This window comes from Salvelinus fontinalis, chromosome 13 (assembly GCF_029448725.1).
Source record: "Salvelinus fontinalis isolate EN_2023a chromosome 13, ASM2944872v1, whole genome shotgun sequence".
Lineage (NCBI taxonomy): Eukaryota > Metazoa > Chordata > Actinopteri > Salmoniformes > Salmonidae > Salvelinus > Salvelinus fontinalis.
In genome coordinates, this window is record NC_074677.1 from 31963312 (window position 1) to 31982119 (window position 18808).

General features: G+C 43.5%; 1 protein-coding gene across 5 annotated transcripts in view; it reads left to right on the plus strand.

The window, feature by feature from the left end:
* Nucleotides 1–15513: 15513 nt before the first annotated feature.
* The window catches only part of LOC129868440 (cell adhesion molecule 1-like), a 542438-nt gene continuing 539143 nt past the window's right edge, over nt 15514–18808 (plus strand). For all 5 annotated transcript variants that reach the window (XM_055942416.1, XM_055942417.1, XM_055942418.1 and 2 more), the window contains exon 1: nt 15514–15644. In XM_055942416.1, the coding sequence (XP_055798391.1) occupies nt 15572–15644 (73 nt within the window). In that variant the 5' untranslated portion in view covers nt 15514–15571. The remainder of the gene's footprint in view (nt 15645–18808) is intronic.

Consider the following 18808-nt stretch of genomic DNA (forward strand, 5'->3'; position numbering starts at 1 on the left):
ACTGTCACAAGGTGAACTCTCAACTTGAATGCTCAGTTCTCAATGCGGATTAAGGAAAGCTTGACACACTGCCTGTCACCAAGCTATCCAAGCATGAGAAGTATGTCCTTGTTGATGCTGTGGATATCCAAACCCCATTTGAGGTTGCCACAGATTTTGTGCGCAAGGATCTGACATTGTCACAGCTAGCTACATCATTCCATGCATCAGAGAGGACTGACTAAACATCTCACTTATAGCTCTACCAGGTACAATCGAAATCTTGTCAAAAACCTGAAAGAAGCAGTTGACAAGCGCCTGACTGTTTTATGAGCATTAGAAGCCAGACCAGATTGCCTCAGTCTTGGATTCACTCTTGAAATAGTATTTGAACCCAGATCTGCAGGGGAGGACAACCACGGTACTGTGGGACAGAAGTGCACTCTAGCGTTTGCTCCAAATCAAATAACTTCTATTTGCAGACAAGAACAAAGACCTTGAAGCAAATAAATAAATAACAGGACGATTTCATTAACTGAAGAGCCCTTATGGTAACTTACCAGAAGAAAAGTGTTGATCCAACAAGCTACCAAAAGCTTGTAGTCTATTACGGCAGGATCTCAAAACATCACCAGTGGGTTCAAAGGTTACATTGTATTCCTGCTGTGGACTCCCGTTAGATGTTGCTTTAATCTGGGAGCAGCTGTGGGTTTATTTTTAACTGATTGCATTTAGTTTATATTTATTTTATCTTAATGCCTTGGGCAGATTTGTTAATCATATTAGTTACAATGGTCTGTTCATCTTATGTGGGCATGCATTTGACTGTATGTTGTTGATTATATAAGTCTCTGAAATATTCCTATACTGGACGTTACAAACAGACTTATTTACCTAGAATTAGAATAGCTCATGAGCGAGCAACTACAGTGACATACTGTCTCACCATGTGGTAATCTGTGCTGCTTACTGCTCCGAAAATGTTTACCATTCATATAGTCTTAAAGTGCAGGGACCTGTTTATACAGGAGAGGGGTAGCGTATAGATGCAGACCAAGTGCACTAGTTGTATGCCATGAAAGATGATTTGTCAACCAAAGTACAGTATCAGGGTGTCCCAAAGTCACACAAAGTAGGTAAAGAACATCCTGTATCCATTTTATTGGAGGGGAAAAAACTGAATTTTGCTATTCCAGAAAGAACACTGCCAGTTGGAGACAATTGCTTCCACCCCTGATAAGTGCAGAATGGATTTGGCTGAGAGTTGTCTTTCCAGTTTATCATTGAAATGTGAGGCATGTATAAACATCACTTTAATTCCTCTTCATTTCCAGAAAATCAAAGCACTGACCTGTGAGCCATAGCATAACATTTGCATAATGCACCATCATGGGTAGGAGCTACCTGGATTACATTATCAATTTGCAACCCTTGCTCCAACTGCAAGTAAGTTTGAGAAAGCATCCAATGAATTTACATTATAAAGCCAACATATTGTTGATGAGAAGTCCTAATTCTTGGAGGGTGAGGTAAGGTTTGGACTGGGCATGAAATCTCCCTTAATCTGGTCTCTAAAATGTTTGTGTTCAGATCATTTTTAGCTTCGGTGGTCAGATTTGTCATCGTTGGATTATGCTCAAATTATATTTTTTGACTTAATATCCTACAAAAACAGCTGGATGTGTAATCATTAGGTGTCTGAGCATTCCACCTTGGCGTTGGTTGGCTTAAGCAGTTGTTTGACACTGCATACTAGTGAAAATGTCAATTGTTTGTCTTCTACAATTTCTGTTGGGGGGAAAAAAGTAGATGAATCAGGGTTGTCAGATTGCAAAATTGACAGGCTCTCGACAGACCAAAGCTATGGACCGTTTACAAACAGAATTTTTAACCCTTGCCAGGATCAAAGGCGTGATTTGGACCTCTCTGAAAATTATAATTAACTTCACAGAATGTCAATAAAGTGCATAATGAAAGTGTGACTACCATGGGATACCAGTAGAGAAAAAAACCTGCATTGATAATGTATAGAATACTAGAGCAGTAAAGTAATAGCTTAATATTGTAACGAAGACGCAGGGAGTCAGGGTGCAGATGGTGAGTTTAATAACAAAAATAGAGATTAACAAAACAAGATAAGCATCTGGACATTAAAACAGAACCAATGCTGCCTGAAGAGTGATGCTAGGGAGTGCTAGATAAAGGGGGAGTAATCAGGGTAGTGAGAAAGTCCAGGTGTCCCCCCCACCCCCCCCCCCCCCCCCCCCCCCGGACGCGCGGCCCCTGCCGCAGGACGATGCCAGCTAGGGGAACCGCCCCGAGTACGAGGAGCGGGTCGGTCCGGACGGCGAAGGTGGAAATCTCGGATGATGTTGGGATCTAGAATGTCGTCCACCGGAACCAAACACGCTCCTCTGGACCGTACCCCTCCCAGTCCACCAGGTACTGGAGCAGACCCCACAGACGTCGGAAGTGCATGAGGGATCTGACGGCATAGGCTGGGCTTCCCTCTATGTCCAGGAGAGGTGGGGGGTTATCGTGGGGGACGGCCTCAGCCATGAGACCAGGAACCACTGGGAAACAAGGGTGAGATCCGGTAATTAGTGGGGAGCTGTAATCTATATGTTACCTTGCTGACCCTCCGGAGGACCTTGAACGGCCCACAAACCGGGTGCTCAGCTTCCGGCAGGGCAGGCGGAGCGGGAGGTTCCTGGTGGAGAGCCAGACGCGATAACCAGGATGGAACACGGGAGCCTCACTGCGGTGGCGGTCCGCCTGATCCTTCTGACGGCTGATGGTGCACTGGAGCCTCACGTGGGTAGCGTTCCACACCTCCTCTGCATGCCGGAACCATTTGTCAACTACAGGAGCCTCCGTCTGTCTCAGAGTCCACGGAGACAGGGCCCGGCTGATATCCACTGGAAGGGAGAGCCCGGTGGAGGAGTGACGAAGTGAGTTCTGGGTGTATTCCGCCCAGGGAAGGAATCAGGCCCACTCCCCCTGCCGGTCCTGGCAGTGACTCCTTAAGAACCTCCACAGTTCCTGGTTTGTCCTGCCCACCTGCCTATTAGACTGAGGCTGGTACCCGGATGTGAGGCTTACCATGGCCCCCAGCTTCTCCATAAAGGCTTTCCAGACCCGCGGCGTGATTTGGGGACCACGGTCGGAAACTACGTCCTCCAGATAGCCATAGTGCCGGAAGACCTGCTGGAATAGTGCCTCAGCAACCTGGAGAGCGGTAGGTAGACCATAGACAGGGATAAAACTGCAGGATTTGGAGAATCTGTCAACAACCACCAGAATAGTGGTAAAACATTCAGAAAGGGGAAGATCCATATACAAAGTCTATCGACAGATGTGACCAAGGCCGCTGAGGCATGGGAAGGGGAAGTAGTAGTTTAGGAGAGTGGGTATGAGGTTAAGTTCAGGGAGGAAGCGAGGGCCTGGTCGATAAAGTTCCCCGTGGCACCGGAGTCCACTAGAGCTGTAGAGACAACACTTGAGGGACAGCCAGTCAGCGACATGGGAGCCAGAAAAGGTTTGGCGGAAAACAATGACATTGGAATACTCACGCCTACCCTGGGAGATGGAAGGTCACAGGGTAGGCGCCGGACACCACTGAAGCCCCTCCTGGCCACAATAGGGACAGAGCCCCAGCTGTCTCCGGCGACTCAGAGATGTGTGTGGCCACTACCTCCATGGGTTCAGGCTCCGCCTCAGGACAGCCAAAGGAGGGAGGTGAGTGGCGAGGTGGACACCGACGCTCCCGAAGAAGGTTATCCAGATGGATGGCCATCGCGATTAGAGTGTCCAAGGATATGTTGTCATCCCGACACGGAAACTCCGTCTGGACCTTTTCACACAGTCCACTGTGGAATAGAGTGTGGAGTGCCAGCTCTTTCCATCCGCTGGAGGCCCCCACAGTCCGAAAGGTGAGGGCGTACTCCGCAGAGGTCTGGGAACCCTGCTGGAGTTGGAAAAGTCGCTCACCTCCCTCTCTGACCTCTGGAAGATGGATGAAGACCACCCTGAACAGAGCCTTGAACCTCTCTTAGGAACCCAGCTCCTACTCTTCTTTTTCCAACACCCGTCCGGTCAGCAGGGAATGACCGTGGCGACCTTGGCCCTCTCAGTGGTGGGGGCTCACGTCTGATAGGCAAAATATAGGGAGCACTGGAGTAAGAAGCCACAGCATTAAGATGGAGTGCCTGACATACTTCTCCAAAAGCAACAGTCAGGCATTTCTGACGTGGGGGGGACGGCTGGGTAGGCTGGCGGACTGGCTCACTGTGACGACCCGTGGTAGGAGGCCATCCGTCAGAGGTATGGAAAACCTTGCTGGTGGTGTTGAGGCGGTGGAAGACCTCCTTCATGGTCTTACCCAGTAATCATCTGCTGCTCCCATAATGCATCCCAAACGTGCTCAATGGATGACCATGTCTGGTGAGTATGCAGGCCATGAAAGAACTGGTACATTTTCAGCTTCCAGGAATTATGTACAGATCCTTGCCACATGAGGCCATGCATTATCATGCTGAAACATTAAGTGATGGTGGCGGATGAATGGCACGACAATAGAACTCAGGATCTCATCACGATATCTCTGCGCATTCAAATTGGCATCGATAAAATGTAATTCTGTTCATTGTGCATAGCTTACGCCTGCCCATACCATAACCCCACAGTCATCATGGGGCACTCTGTTCACAACGTTTACATTAGCAAAACGCTCGGCCACATGACGCCATACACATTGTCTGCGGTTGTGAGGCAGGTTGGACGTACTGCCAAATTCTAATTCTAAAATGACGTTGCACAAAATTTGAGAGAAATAAGCTTTTTGTGCGTATGGAAAATGTATGGGATCTTTCTTTTCAACTCATGAAACATGGGACCAACAATTTACATGTTGGGTTTATATTTTTGTAGGTGAAGTGTTAGCCTACTCTGCCACAAACCTTGTACAGTGGAACTACTTTATTTATTACAGAATGATGAAGAACTACAGAAAGCAGCTCATTATGAGCTAGGTCATAATTCTTCATTCTTCAAGCTAGGTCAAGTTAATTATTGATTTATTGCTACACAGTCATTTTCAAGTCTTGCCATAGATTTTCATACTGATCTAAGTCAAAACTGTAGTGGATTTTGAAAAGGCATTGCCCCTCTCTCCACTGGGATTCTCTGCCTCTAACCCTATTACAGGGGCTGAGTCACTGGCTTACTTGTGCTCTTCCATCCCGTCCCTAGGAGGGCTGCGTCTCTTCAGTGCGTTGAGTCACTGACGTGGTCTTCCTGTCTGGGTTGGCGCCCCCCTTGGGTTGTTCCCTGGCGGAGATCTTTGTGGGCTATACTCGGCCTTGTCTCAGGATGGTAAGTTGGTGGTTGAAGATATCCCTCTAGTGGTGTGGGGGCTGTGCTTTGGCAAAGTGGGTGAGGTTATATCCTGCCTGTTTGGCCCTGTCCGGGGGTATCATCGGATGGGGCCACAGTGTCTCCTGACCCCTCCTGTCTCAGCCTCCAGTATTTATGCTGCAGTAGTTTATGTGTCGGGGGGCTAGGGTCAGTCTGTTATATCTGGAGTATTTCTCCAGTGGCCTGTGTGAATTTAAGTATGCTCTCTCTAATTCTCTCTTTCTTTCTCTCTCTCGGGGGATATGAGCCCTAGGACCATGCCTCAGGACTACCTGGCATGATGACTCCTTGCTGTCCCCAGTCCACCTGGACGTGCTGCTGCTCCAGTTTCAACTGTTCCGCCTGCGGCTATGGAACCCTGACCTGTTCACCGGACGTGCTACCTGTCCCAGACCTGCTGTTTCCAACTCTCTAGAGACAGCAGGAGCGGTAGAGATACTCTCAATGATTCTCTATGAAAAGACAACTGACATTTACTCCTGAGGTGCTGACATGCTGCACCCTCGACAACTACTGTGATTATTATTATTTGACCATGCTGGTCATTTATGAACATTTGAACATCTTGGCCATGTTCTGTTATAATCTCCACCCGGCACAGCCAGAAGAGGACTGGCCACCCCTCATAGCCTGGTTCCCCTCTAGGTTTCTTCCTAGGTTTTGGCCTTTCTAGGGAGATTTTCCTAGCCACCGTGCTTCTACACCTGCATTGCTTGCTGTTTGGGGGTTTTGGGCTGGGTTTCTGTACAGCACTTTGAGATTTCAGCTGATGTAAGAAGGGCTATATAAATACATTTGATTTGCTAAAGTAAGACTGGATTTTATTTATAAATGCCTGGATTTTTTCAATTTCGGTAATTCTCTTATAAAACGGGTAAAAATAATGTATAGCAACTGCAGGTGTAAAATAGTAAATAGCGGCTACTTCTCAGAGTTTTGAATTGTCAAGAGGAGTTAACACAGGGTGCCCGCTGTCACCATATCTATTCGTTATGGCCATAGAAATGCTAGCTATTAAAATCAGATCCAATAACAACATTAGAGGATTAGAAATCCAAGGCTTAAAAACAAAGGTGTCCATGTATGCCGATGACTCAAGTTTTATATTAAGTCCGCAAGCTAGATCTCTGCAATGTCTCATTGAAGATCTAGATAACTTTTCTGTCCTCTCTGGACTAAAACCTAATTATAATAATTGTACAATATTACGTATTGGATCCTTTAAAAAAAAGCAAATTTGACATTAGCCTGCAGTTGACCTATAAAAAGTGCTGATGGTGAAGTAGACATACTCGGTATTTCGCTTTATCTGGGACGCTAAACCAGACAAAATAAAACGTGCCTATCTAGATAATGGATATGAATTGGGTGGGTTGTGACTATTAAATATAAAAGCAATAAACCTCTCTCTAAAAGCTTCACTCATTCAAAAGTTTTATTTGAACCCTAAATGGTTCTCAAGTAGATTACAAAGAGGGGTTGGGGGGGGCACACAATGCAAATCGTCCAGGTAGCCATTTGATTACCTGTTCAGGAGTCTTATGGCTTGGGGGTAAAAACTGAAGCCTTTTTGTCCTACACTTGGCACTCCGGTACCGCTTGCCATGCGGTAGTAGAGAGAACAGTCTATGGCTGGGGTGGCTGGGATCTTTGACAATTTTTAGGGCCTTCCTCTGACACCGCCTGGTATAGAGGTCCTGAATGGCAGGCAGCTTAGCCCCAGTGATATTACTGGGCCGTACGCACTACCCTCTGAAGTGCCTTGTGGTCAGAGGCCGAGCAATTGCCGTACCAGGCAGTGATGCAACCAGTCAGGATGCTCTCGGTGTTGCAGCTGTAGAACCTTTTGAGGATCTCAGGATCCATGCCAAATCTTTTTAGTTTCCTGAGGGGAATAGGTTTTGTTGTGCCCTCCTCACGACTGTCTTGGTGTGTTTGGACCATTCTAAACTGCTCAAAAAAATAAAGGGAACACTTAAACAACACAATGTAACTCCAAGTCAATCACACTTCTGTGAAATCAAACTGTCCACTTAGGAAGCAACACTGATTGACAATACATTTCACATGCTGTTGTGCAAATGGAATAGACAACAGGTGGAAATTATAGGCAATTAGCAAGACACCCACAATAAAGGAGTGGTTCTGCAGGTGGTGACCACAGACCACTTCTCAGTTCCTATGCTTCCTGGCTGATGTTTTGGTCACTTTTGAATGCTGGCGGTGCTTTCACTCTAGTGGTAGCATGAGACGGAGTCTACAACCCGCACAAGTGGCTCAGGTAGTGCAGCTCATCCAGGATGGCACATCAATGCAAGCTGTGGCAAAAAGGTTTGCTGTGTCTGTCAGCGTAGTGTCCAGAGCATGGAGGCGCTACCAGGAGACAGGCCAGTACATCAGGAGACGTGGAGGAGGCCGTAGGAGGGCAACAACCCAGCAGCAGGACCACTATCTCCGCCTTTGAGCAGGAGGATCACTGCCAGAGCCCTGCAAAATGACCTCCAGCAGGCCACAAATGTGCATGTGTCTGCTCAAACGGTCAGAAACAGACTCCATGAGGGTGGTATGAGGGCCCGACGTCCACAGGTGGGGGTTGTGCTTACAACCCAACACCGTGCAGGACGTTTGGCATTTGCCAGAGAACACCAAGATTGGCAAATTCGCCACTGGCACCCTGTGCTCTTCACAGATGAAAGCAGGTTCACACTGAGCACGTGACAGATGTGACAGAGTCTGGAGACGCAGTGGAGAACGTTCTGCTGCCAGCAACATCCTCCAGCATGACCGGTTTGGTGGTGGGTCAGTCATGGTGTGGGGTGGCATTTCTTTGGTGGGCCGCACAGCCCTCCATGTGCTCGCCAGAGGTAGCCTGACTGCCATTAGGTACGGAGATGAGATCCTCAGACCCCTTGTGAGACCATATGCTGGTGCGGTTGGCCCTGGGTTCCTCCTAATGCAAGACAATGCTAGACCTCATGTGGCTGGAGTGTGTCAGCAGTTCCTGCAAGAGGAAGGCATTGATGCTATGGACCGGCCCGCCCGTTCCCCAGACCTGAATCCAATGGAGCACATCTGGGACATTATGTCTCGCTCCATCCACCAACGCCACGTTGCACCACAGACTGTCCAGGAGTTGGCGGATGCTTTAGTCCAGGTCTGGGAGGAGATGCCTCAGGAGACCATCCGCCACCTCATCAGGAGCATGCCCAGGCATTGTAGGGAGGTCATACAGGCACGTGGAGGCCACACACACTACTGAGCCTCATTTTGACTTGTTTTAAGGACATTACATCAAAGTTGGATCAGCCTGTAGTGTGGTTTTCCACTTTAATTTTGAGTGTGACTCCAAATCCAGACCTCCATGGGTTGATACATTTGATTTCCATTGATAATTTTTGTGTGATTTTGTTGTCAGCACATTCAACTATGTAAAGAAAAAAGTATTTAATAAGAATATTTCATTCATTCAGATCTAGGATGTGTTATTTTAGTGTTCCCTTTATTTTTTTGAGCAGTGTAGTTTGTTGTTGATGTGGACACCAAGGAACTTGAAGCTCACAACCTGCTCCATTACAGCCCCGTCGATGAGAATGGGGGCGTGCTCGGTCCTCCTTTTCCTGTAGTCCACAATCATCTCCTTAGTCTTGGTTATGTTGAGGGATAGGTTGTTATTCTGGCACCACCCGGCCAGGTCTCTGACCTCCTCCCTATAGGCTGTCTTGTCGGTGATCAGGCCTACCACTGTTGTGTCGTCTGCAAACTTAATGATGGTGTTAGAGTCGTGCCTGGCCATGCAGTCGTGGGTGAACAGGGAGTACAAGAGGGAACTGAGCACGCACCCTTGTTGCTCCCATGTTGAGGATCATTGTGGCAGATATGTTGCTACCTACCCTCACCACCTGGGGGCGGCCCGTCAGGAAGTCCAGGATCCAGTTGCAGAGGGAGGTGTTTAGTCCCAGGATCCTTAGGATCCAATTACTAATACTCTTAGAAAAAGTATTTATCTTCAACTAGCAATCTGCTGAAATTTGAATTTGTCTTCCAGTGTCGGAAAGCAGACTGAACCAGGTTTTCTAGAATTTTGCCTGTATTCTGTTTCTTTTAAGCCAAAAAAATCCCTAGTTCTTGCCTATGACATACCCATAACATGTTGCAGCCACCACCATGCTTGAAAATATGAAGAGTTGTACTCAAATATGAAAATAACGGCTACTCAAATATGAAAATATGAAGATTTGCCCCAAACATAACGCTTTGTATTCAAGACAAAATGTTAAATTCTTTGCCACATTTTTTTCAGTATTACTTATGTGCCTTGTTTCAAACAGGATGCATATTTTGAAATATATGTATTCTGTACAGGCTTCCTTCTTATCACTCTGTGTCACGCCCTGACCATAGAGATCCTTTTATTCTCTATGTTGGTTAGGTTGGGGTGTGACTAGGGTGGGTTATCTAGGTTATTATTTGTCTACGTTGGCCTGGTATGGTTCCCAATCAAAGGCAGCTGTTTATCGTTGTCTCTGATTAGGGATCATATTTAGGCAGCCTTTTCCACTGGGTTTTTGTGGGATCTTGTTTGTTTGTGTGTAGTTGCCAATGTGCACTGCAATTGACTTCACTTTACGTTTTTGTTCTGTATTGTTTTGGTGAGTTTCTTTAATTAAACATGTGGAACTTTACGCACGCTGCGCCTTGGTCCGTTAATTCTACAAACGACCGTGACACTGTCATTTATGTTAGTGTTGTGGAGTAACTACAATGTAGTCATATTACAACCATTAAACTCTCTAACTGTTTTAAAGTCACCATATGCCTCATGGTGACATCTCTGAGCAGTTTCCTTCCTTTCTGGCACCTGAGTTAGGAAGGATGCCTGTATCTTTTTAGTGACTGCGTGTATTGATACACCATCAAAAGCCTAATTAATAACTTCACAATGCCGAAAGGAATATTCAGTATCTGCTTTTTTTGTTTTTTACAACAATCGGTGCCATTCTTTGCAAGGCATTGAGAACTTCCCTGGTCTTTGTGGTTGAATCTGTGCTTGAAATGCTCTACTCGATTGAGGGAACTTACAGATGGGGTAGTTATTCAAAAATCACGTTAAACACTATTTTTGAACACCAAATGAGTCCATGCAGCTTATTATGCGATTTGATTTAAAAAAATTACCCCTGAACTTATTTAGGCTTGTCATAACAAAGGGGTTGAATACTTATTGACTCAAGACATTTCAGCTTAAATGTTTATTTTTTAATTTCTGGAAACAAAATTCCACTTTGACCTTACGGGGTATTGTATGTGAATCAGTAATCCATTTTAAATTCAGGCTGTAACAAAACAAAATGTGGAAAAAGCAAAGAGTTGTGAATAATTTCAGAAGGCACTGTAAATGTAAAAAAAAAGGACAACTAAGACAAGAGCATGATTCATATATTTAGGTAATGTGTCAATAGAGACCCTATGAGTTTGAAATAACATGTGCAAACCTATCCCAGCGACACATAAAATATGGCAAGACGTCCTCATGGCTGCAATGATGAGGACTTTTTCTGTAACCTTCAAATATAGGCGAGGAAATATAAAACTTGAAAATCATGCGCTTCCAAAAATAATGGTTGATTGGCCTAATCTCTGATTAGAGTTCTGAATGGGTGTAATTACAAATATAAATCAAACTAAAAAGTTCTCATTCACATTCCTCTCAAAGCTATCTGTCACATGTCATGGCCAGACAGACCCGTTGTTCCATTCTTTCGACGCTCTTGTGTCTGCCATAATGGGAGGCTGTGTAATAAAATAAATGTTCACCCTCAAAATAATTGGAGGTTATGTAGCTTTTGGCCATTCATTAGCCTAGATAAGAAGGGTCTTTCTTAATGTGGAACTAATTGCATACATTGATTTAAAACCATAAACAACGCTTATCAGTATTACCTTTTAAATCATTCAAAATATCTGCACTATCCAAACTACTTTTCTCTCGGACCAGTTATTTCCTGTTATACCAGGCAATTAACAATTTGGTCAATAGTATCAGCACTAACCAATTAAGCACTGGATGCATAACTTATGTATAACTAATTATGTAACCCTCCTATTGCCCCCCAACAATGCTTTAATTTTATATTATAACTGGGTGGTTCAAGCCCTGAATGCTGATTGTCTGACAGCCGTAGTATATCATACCATATATCACGAGTATGACAACATTTATTTTTACTGCTCTAATTACATTGGTAAGAGGTTTATAATAGCAATAAGGCACCTTGGGGGTTTGTGGTATTTGGCCGTGTTGTGTCGTGCCTAAGAACAGCAATTAGCAATGGTAAATTGTCCATATACCACACCCCCCCGTGCCTTATTGCTTAATTAACCTTTCATGCTGAACATTTGAGTTCAGAACTATCATTCATATGTTTAAGTGACACAAAGTAACACATCAATGCAACATGTCACTACACTTTAAACATGCAAACTTCAAGCGGGTGAGCACAAGTACCTCAGCTTCTCAACTTGGGCTCCCGAGTGGCGCAGCGGTCTAAGGCGCTGCATCTCAGTGCAAGAGGTGTCACTACAGTCACTGGTTTGATTCCAGTATCACATCTGGCCGTGATTGGGAGTCCCATAGGGCGGCGCACAATTGGCCCAGCATCGTCCGCGTTTGGCAAGGGTAGGTCGTTATTTTAAATAAGAATTTGTTTTGGCTTGCCTAGTTAAAAAATTATAAAATTAAAATGAGAAACCACAGCTTGTTGTTTCCAATGGGAAAAATTTGCCATAGTGGGCAGAACATGCAAGGATGGGGGCAGAGCCAAGCACTGACTATTTTGTTGCCTTACAACCTGGAATTAAAATTGATTTTTTTGGTGGGTTGTATCATTTGATTTACACAACATGCCTACCACTTTGAAGATACAAAATATGTTTTATTGTGAAACAAACAAGAAATAAGACAATACTTTGTAGAGCCACCTTTTGCAGCAATTACAGTTGCAAGTCTCTTGGTGTATGTCTCTATAAGCTTGGCACATCTAGCCACTGGGATTTTTGCCCATTTGTAACGGCAGCCTTCCTCCTCTTCAAGAGAAGAGAAGGTGTAGCAGGGATCGGACCAACACGCAGCGTAGCCAGTGCTCAACATGTTTAATAGACGAAAACAGTGAACACTTACAACAATACAAAATAACAAAAATGTGGCAAACCGATACAGCCCTATCTGGTGCAGAGAAAACACAAAGACAGGAAACAACCACCCACAAACTCCAACACAAAACAAGCCACCAATATATGATTCCCAATCAGAGACAACACAAAACACCTGCCTCTGATTGAGAACCATATTAGGCCAAACATAGAAACAGACAAACTAGACACACAACATAGAATGCCCACCCAGCTCACGTCCTGGCCAACACTAAAACAAGCAAAACACACAAGAACTATGGTCAGAACGTGACACCATTCTTCAGGGCAAAACTACTCCTGCTCCTTCAAGTTGGATGGGTTCCGCTGGTATACAGCAATCTTTAAGTCATACCACAGATTCTCAATTGGATTGAGGTCTGGGCTTTGACTAGGCCATTTCAAGACATTTAAATGTTTCCCCTTAAACCACTCGAGTGTTGCTTTAGCAGTATGCTTAGGTTCATTGTCCTGCTGGAAGGTGAACCTCCGTCCCAGTCTCAAATCTCTGGAAGACTGAAACAGGTTTCCTTCAAGAATTTCCCTGTATTTAGCACCATCCATCATTCTTTCAATTCTGACCAGTTTCCCAGTCCCTGCTGATGAAAAACATCCCTACAGCATGATGCTGCCACCACCATGCTTCACTGTGGGGATGGTGTTCTCGGGGTGATGAGAGGTGTTGGGTTTGCGCCAGACATAGCGTTTTCCTTGATGGCCAAAAAAGCTCAATTTTTGTCTCATCTGACCAGAGTACCAGCTTCCATATGTTCAGGGAGTCTTCCACATGCCTTTTGGTGCCTTTTGCCTTTTTTTTGCATTAAGCAATGGCTTTTTTCTAGCCACTCTTCCGTAAAGCCCAGCTCTGTGGAGTGTGCAGCTTAAAGTGGTCCTATGGACAGATACTCCAATCTCCGCTGTGGAGCGTTTCAGCTCCTTCAGGGTTCGTTGGTCTCTTTGTTGCCTCTGCAAAAGTATTCAACATGCCCTCCTTGCCTGGGTTTTGGTGGGTGACCCTCTCTTGGCATGTTTGTTGTGGTGTCATATTCTTTCCATTTTTTAATAATGGATTTAATGGTGCTCCTTGGGAAGTTCAAAGTTTCTGATATTTTTTTATAACCCAACCCTGATCTGTACTTCTCCACAACTTTGTCCCTGACTTGTTTGGAGAGCTCCTTGGTCTTCATGGTGCCGCTTGCTTGGCGGTGCCCATTGCTTCGTGGTGTTGTCGACTCTGGGGCCTTTCGGAACTAGTGTGTGTATATATACTGAGATCATGTGACACTTAGATTGCACACAGGTGGACTTTATTTAACTAATTATGTGACTTCTGAAGGTAATTGGTTGCACCAGATCTTATTTACGGGCTTCATAGCAAAGTGGGTGAATACATATACACGCACCACTTTTCTGTAATTTTTTTTTTGAAACAAGTTATTATTTTCACTTCACCAATTTGGACTATTTTGTGTATGTCCATTACATGAAATCCCCCCCAAAACTATTTAAATTACAGGTTGTAATGCAACAAAATAGAAAAAATGCCAAGGGGGTGAATACTTTTGCAAGGCACTGTATGTGTGTGGTTATTAAGACCAGGCACCACACCCTAATATGGCATTATTTTTCCCCCCTTAACCATACCACAATCAACTTTTACCAGTTCAATATGGACACAAATATAATACTTTTTTTGTAAAATAAACACTTGACAACGTATCAAACAAACACTTGACTACATCAAACACAGCAGCAATACTTTAGTTCCACTCTCAGTGTGTGTCAATCTCTGCAGGGTACAGCTCAAATCAGAAAGGTATTTTGCCATTCATCTGATCCTGATTCACTGTGAAGATCATTCCTGAGCTTTCTTCGACTCAACCTTAAAATCCAATCCCGATTTAGTCCTTCGAAAATAGGAATTTAGTCAAACTTTTGTAAATTACAAGGAATGTTAAGACCTGGCAGGTACATTGCAATCTGATATTGAGGGAGAACAGAGAGGTCTGATAATTGTTTGGTATGACATGGCATAGAAGAATCCTTACGATTTCAGATTGATGATTGCATTTGGGATTACTTGTGTTTTACTATGAAGTGGTATATTTTCAAGACAGTTAATATGTAATTGTGGCCTTCCCACTGGGACAATTCTAATCAGTACATTTAATTTATGCTAAAGCCTCAAGATCATCTTTCTTCCTGCAAGAGATTCAGATTTTTTTTTAAATGATGTAACTTGGTACCACCGCTAGAGGCACCACTCTGTAGGCTACTTTTGTCAGAGAGCAGTCATTCTAATGAGCCCGCCTTATATCAATGTAGTGTGGACATATAGGCTACTGCGCTATCTTGCTGTACTGTGTTAAATAAATAAAATATAATGGTGAAAATGATGTTCAACGAGATTCTCTGTATTGAAAATGCAGTACGGACTGTATGCTTGTTTTTGTATTTTAGTTGCATGATGCCCAAAGTGGATGTAGCCTATTTACCTATCGGTGTTACTTGAATGTGTGTGCAGGCCATTTTTCTACGCAAATGAACATGCCATTGATGCAAAACATATTGACATGTACAACATCTTTGATAGGAATATATGGATGGAAAAGCTGCCAACTATATGATACTTCCCAGTTCATGTGACGAGTCATCTATGAGTAATCTAAGCACTGTTTGTGACAAAACAAATAATTAGGGAAGTTTTGAAAAATCACTGGATGTTTCGCATTAAACCCTTCACACAAAAATGATTCCATGTTCTGGAATGGTTGAAAATAAAATAAACAATTTTCCCTCAGTTGTTCATTATTCAATAAGAACCCACCGTAATACTTGTATAACCTTTCTCAGTTGTTTAACCATCTTTTAAAAAATTAATTTGAATTGTTCCCTCCCCGCCATGCATATCATTAAAGTGATTCGCGTTGTCGCTAGGTGAAGTAGCTTTGCTACTACTCGCGCAGCCAGATTGAAGCAGGTGTACAACATGGCGATCACAGGCAACGGATCTCTCGCTACTCTTCTCTTTTTGTTCATGATTCCAGCAGCTCTTCACAAAGGTAGGATTTCGGACGATAAACTAAACAAACCTACGTCTTTTTAATGGTTTTATATGGACATGGAGGAGGGGGCAAAAATTAGTCTGCATACAGAGCAAGCTTTTTTCTGGATGTGCCCGTATAATTTTGAGTGATAGTTTCTTAGTTAATCATTGAGTGTAGCCTAACTGTTCTTCAAGTTGGAATACGATATTCCATGTGCCTAAAGAACACTCAAATATTTGTTACACTCTTTTGAATATTTACATTTCGCTCATATAGCCGTTACAGATGTTTCTGTCTTTCATACTAACCCCTCAACACAAATCACTTTGGCTAGTTTTCACTTAGCCTTGAGCCCTGTGTCACTGTAATGCTCACAAAGCTGCAACTGGGAGTTTAAATGAGCGAAATTAGATATGAAAATAGTTGATTTTCCAAAGTATAAAGACCATAAATTCAACTTCAGTGTACAAGTTTAATATGGTTAGTCATAATTAACCAGTCAGATGTTCTGAACACTTTTGTGTTGCGAATGTCCAGATTCTGTAGAACGCCGTAGCCTACAATGAATGCTTAATATTTGCAGCGGGAGCTATTCTGAGCGCGTTACCATGTTGAAGTTCAGGCTAATTTACATTGCATCACTTTACCGGAAAAATGCTCAGCTTTATTACATGTATTTAGAAATTTGATTTAGTTTGCTCAAACTATGATCCGTAGGCCTACTAGCGTGATTGAATTGTCACTTTGTGTGTCGCATGTGTGACCTGGCAGACAGTTGATACAGCTAGGTATCTATGTAGCTAGGCAGACTACTCTGAAGCTATACCTTACATTTGAATGCCCAGGGAACGGTGTCAGTGGTGTACAGTTCACCGATGGAGACATAAGTTCTTGGTGGCGCTGTTTTGATTTTGCTTGCTTCCTAAACACCTTTTAAAAGTCAAATCAGTGGCTTACTTAAAATATAACATGAGTGTGTGCTGTTATAGACTAGTCAACTCAATAGGCTATTACACATTGTCAGCTGATTCAGTATTGCAAATACTGTATCATGCCACGAGCTGTAGCAAGAGATGCGTTGGGAATACATTTCATGATGAACCGAAAATATGGCAATTCAGATGTGGCTAGCTAAACTCTATTGAATCTCTGCAATTTGTGTCATATGTACTGTAATTCATGTTTGTTAAAAATTCAAGTTATTTATTGAATTATCATAGCCTAGTCTTGTGGAAACGAATCAATGTTTCTCCCAAAAACCTCGATGCACCCATCTCTTCAACGTGTTGATTTACAATGTTGGGCAAACTCTATCCATTATGCAAAATGATATGCTAGGCTACTCAGTCAATAGGGAGTTTAGTTTACTGTAATCATCAACAGGTTCACCCTAATTAAAGCTACCAAGTACCAACACCTACTGTATAGTCTATGATATAGCCGTCCACAAGATGCGCACGCAGCTTGGGTAGCCTTTATCTAGACAAAGCACTCACACTGCTAGGCTGAATATTTCATAGACATTAAAACCAGTAGATGGTGATAGTGCTGACTTCATCCACGTATTCCTGTGGAAAACTCCCAAAGGCGCATGAAGACGGAGGAATTTGAAGCATGCCATCAAAGATGTGCTCAAGTGGCGCAGTGGTCTAAGGTACTGCATCTCAGTGCAACAGTCCTGGTTCGAATCCAGGCTGTATCACATCCGGCAGTGATTGGGAGTCCCTTAGGGCGGCGCACAATTGGCCCAGCGTCGTCTGGGTTTGGCCGGGGTAGGTCGTCATTGTAAATAAGAATTTGTTCTTACCTGACTTGAATATTTAAATAAAGGTAAAAAAATAAATACAATTAAAATTAAATGATAAAATGTGCCATAGTGGGAAGAACATGCAGAGCCAAGCATGAGCTAGTGAGATCCTATTGGCGAGTTCTAGTATCATGCATATTTCCGTTAGGGAACACCTACTCTGAAGTGCGCTTGTGCATTAACAAATTTCGCCTTTGCACTCCTTCTAAACAATGCAATTAAAAAAAAAAACTTTTGCAAAGGGTAAAGTCTGCAAAACTTCCACTCTGTTCATAACAGATTCTAGTTTTGGGAACAGGAAACTGTATTGAGGTCAAATTTTTCATCATTGAGAAATCCATCATCTCCCACTGCCCGCCAGTGGGCTTCCTCTCATAACCATATTTGATAGTGATTAGAAACGCCAAGTGTATTCTTCACATTTATACAGTTGAAGTCGGAAGTTTACATACACTTAGGTTGGAGTCATTAAAACTTGTTTTACCATCACTCCACAGATTTCTTGTTAACAAACTATAGTTTTGGCAAGTCGGGTAGGATCACACAAGTCACTTAATTTTTCCAACAATTCTTTACAGACAGATTATTTCACTTATAATTCACTGTATCACAATTCCAGTAGGTCAGAAGTTTACATACACTAAGTTGATTGTGCCTTTAAACAGCTTGGAAAATTCCAGAAAATTATGTCATGGATTTAGAAGCTTTTGATAGGCAAATTTACATAATTTGAGTCAATTGGAGGTGTACCTGTGGATGTATTACAAGGCTTACCTTCAAACAATGCTCGACAGGCGGGGGCGAAGGACACTGTCTATCAGTGTGTACTAGCTAAAGCTAGCTACCGTTGTCGCCCTTGCCTCTTCTGTGGGGTTTATCGGCAGTTGGCATCCAACGTTATGGTGCATTACCGCCACCTACAGTACTGGAGCGCCCAAGCCTCCCACCTACAGTTGAATTCGTAAGTTGACATACACATAGGTTGGAGTCATAAAAACTAGTTTTTCAACCATTCCACAAATTTCTTGTTAACCTCTCTGCGCTACGGATCCCTTTAGCGGGTTCATTTTCCTAAACAACCGCTGAATTGCAGGGCACCAAATATTACTAAAAATATTTATAATCATGCAATCACAAGTGAAATATACCAAAACACAGCTTAGCTTGTTGTTAATCCACCTATCGTGTCAGATTGTGAAAATAGGCTTTACAGCGAAAACAATCCACGCTTTTGTGAGTATCAATCAATGCTAGAACAGCTGGCCCCAAATTAGCATGGTCACGAAAGTCAGAAAAGCAATAAAATTAATTGCTTACCTTTGATAATCTTCGGATGTTTGCACTCACGAGACTCCCAGTTACACAATAAATG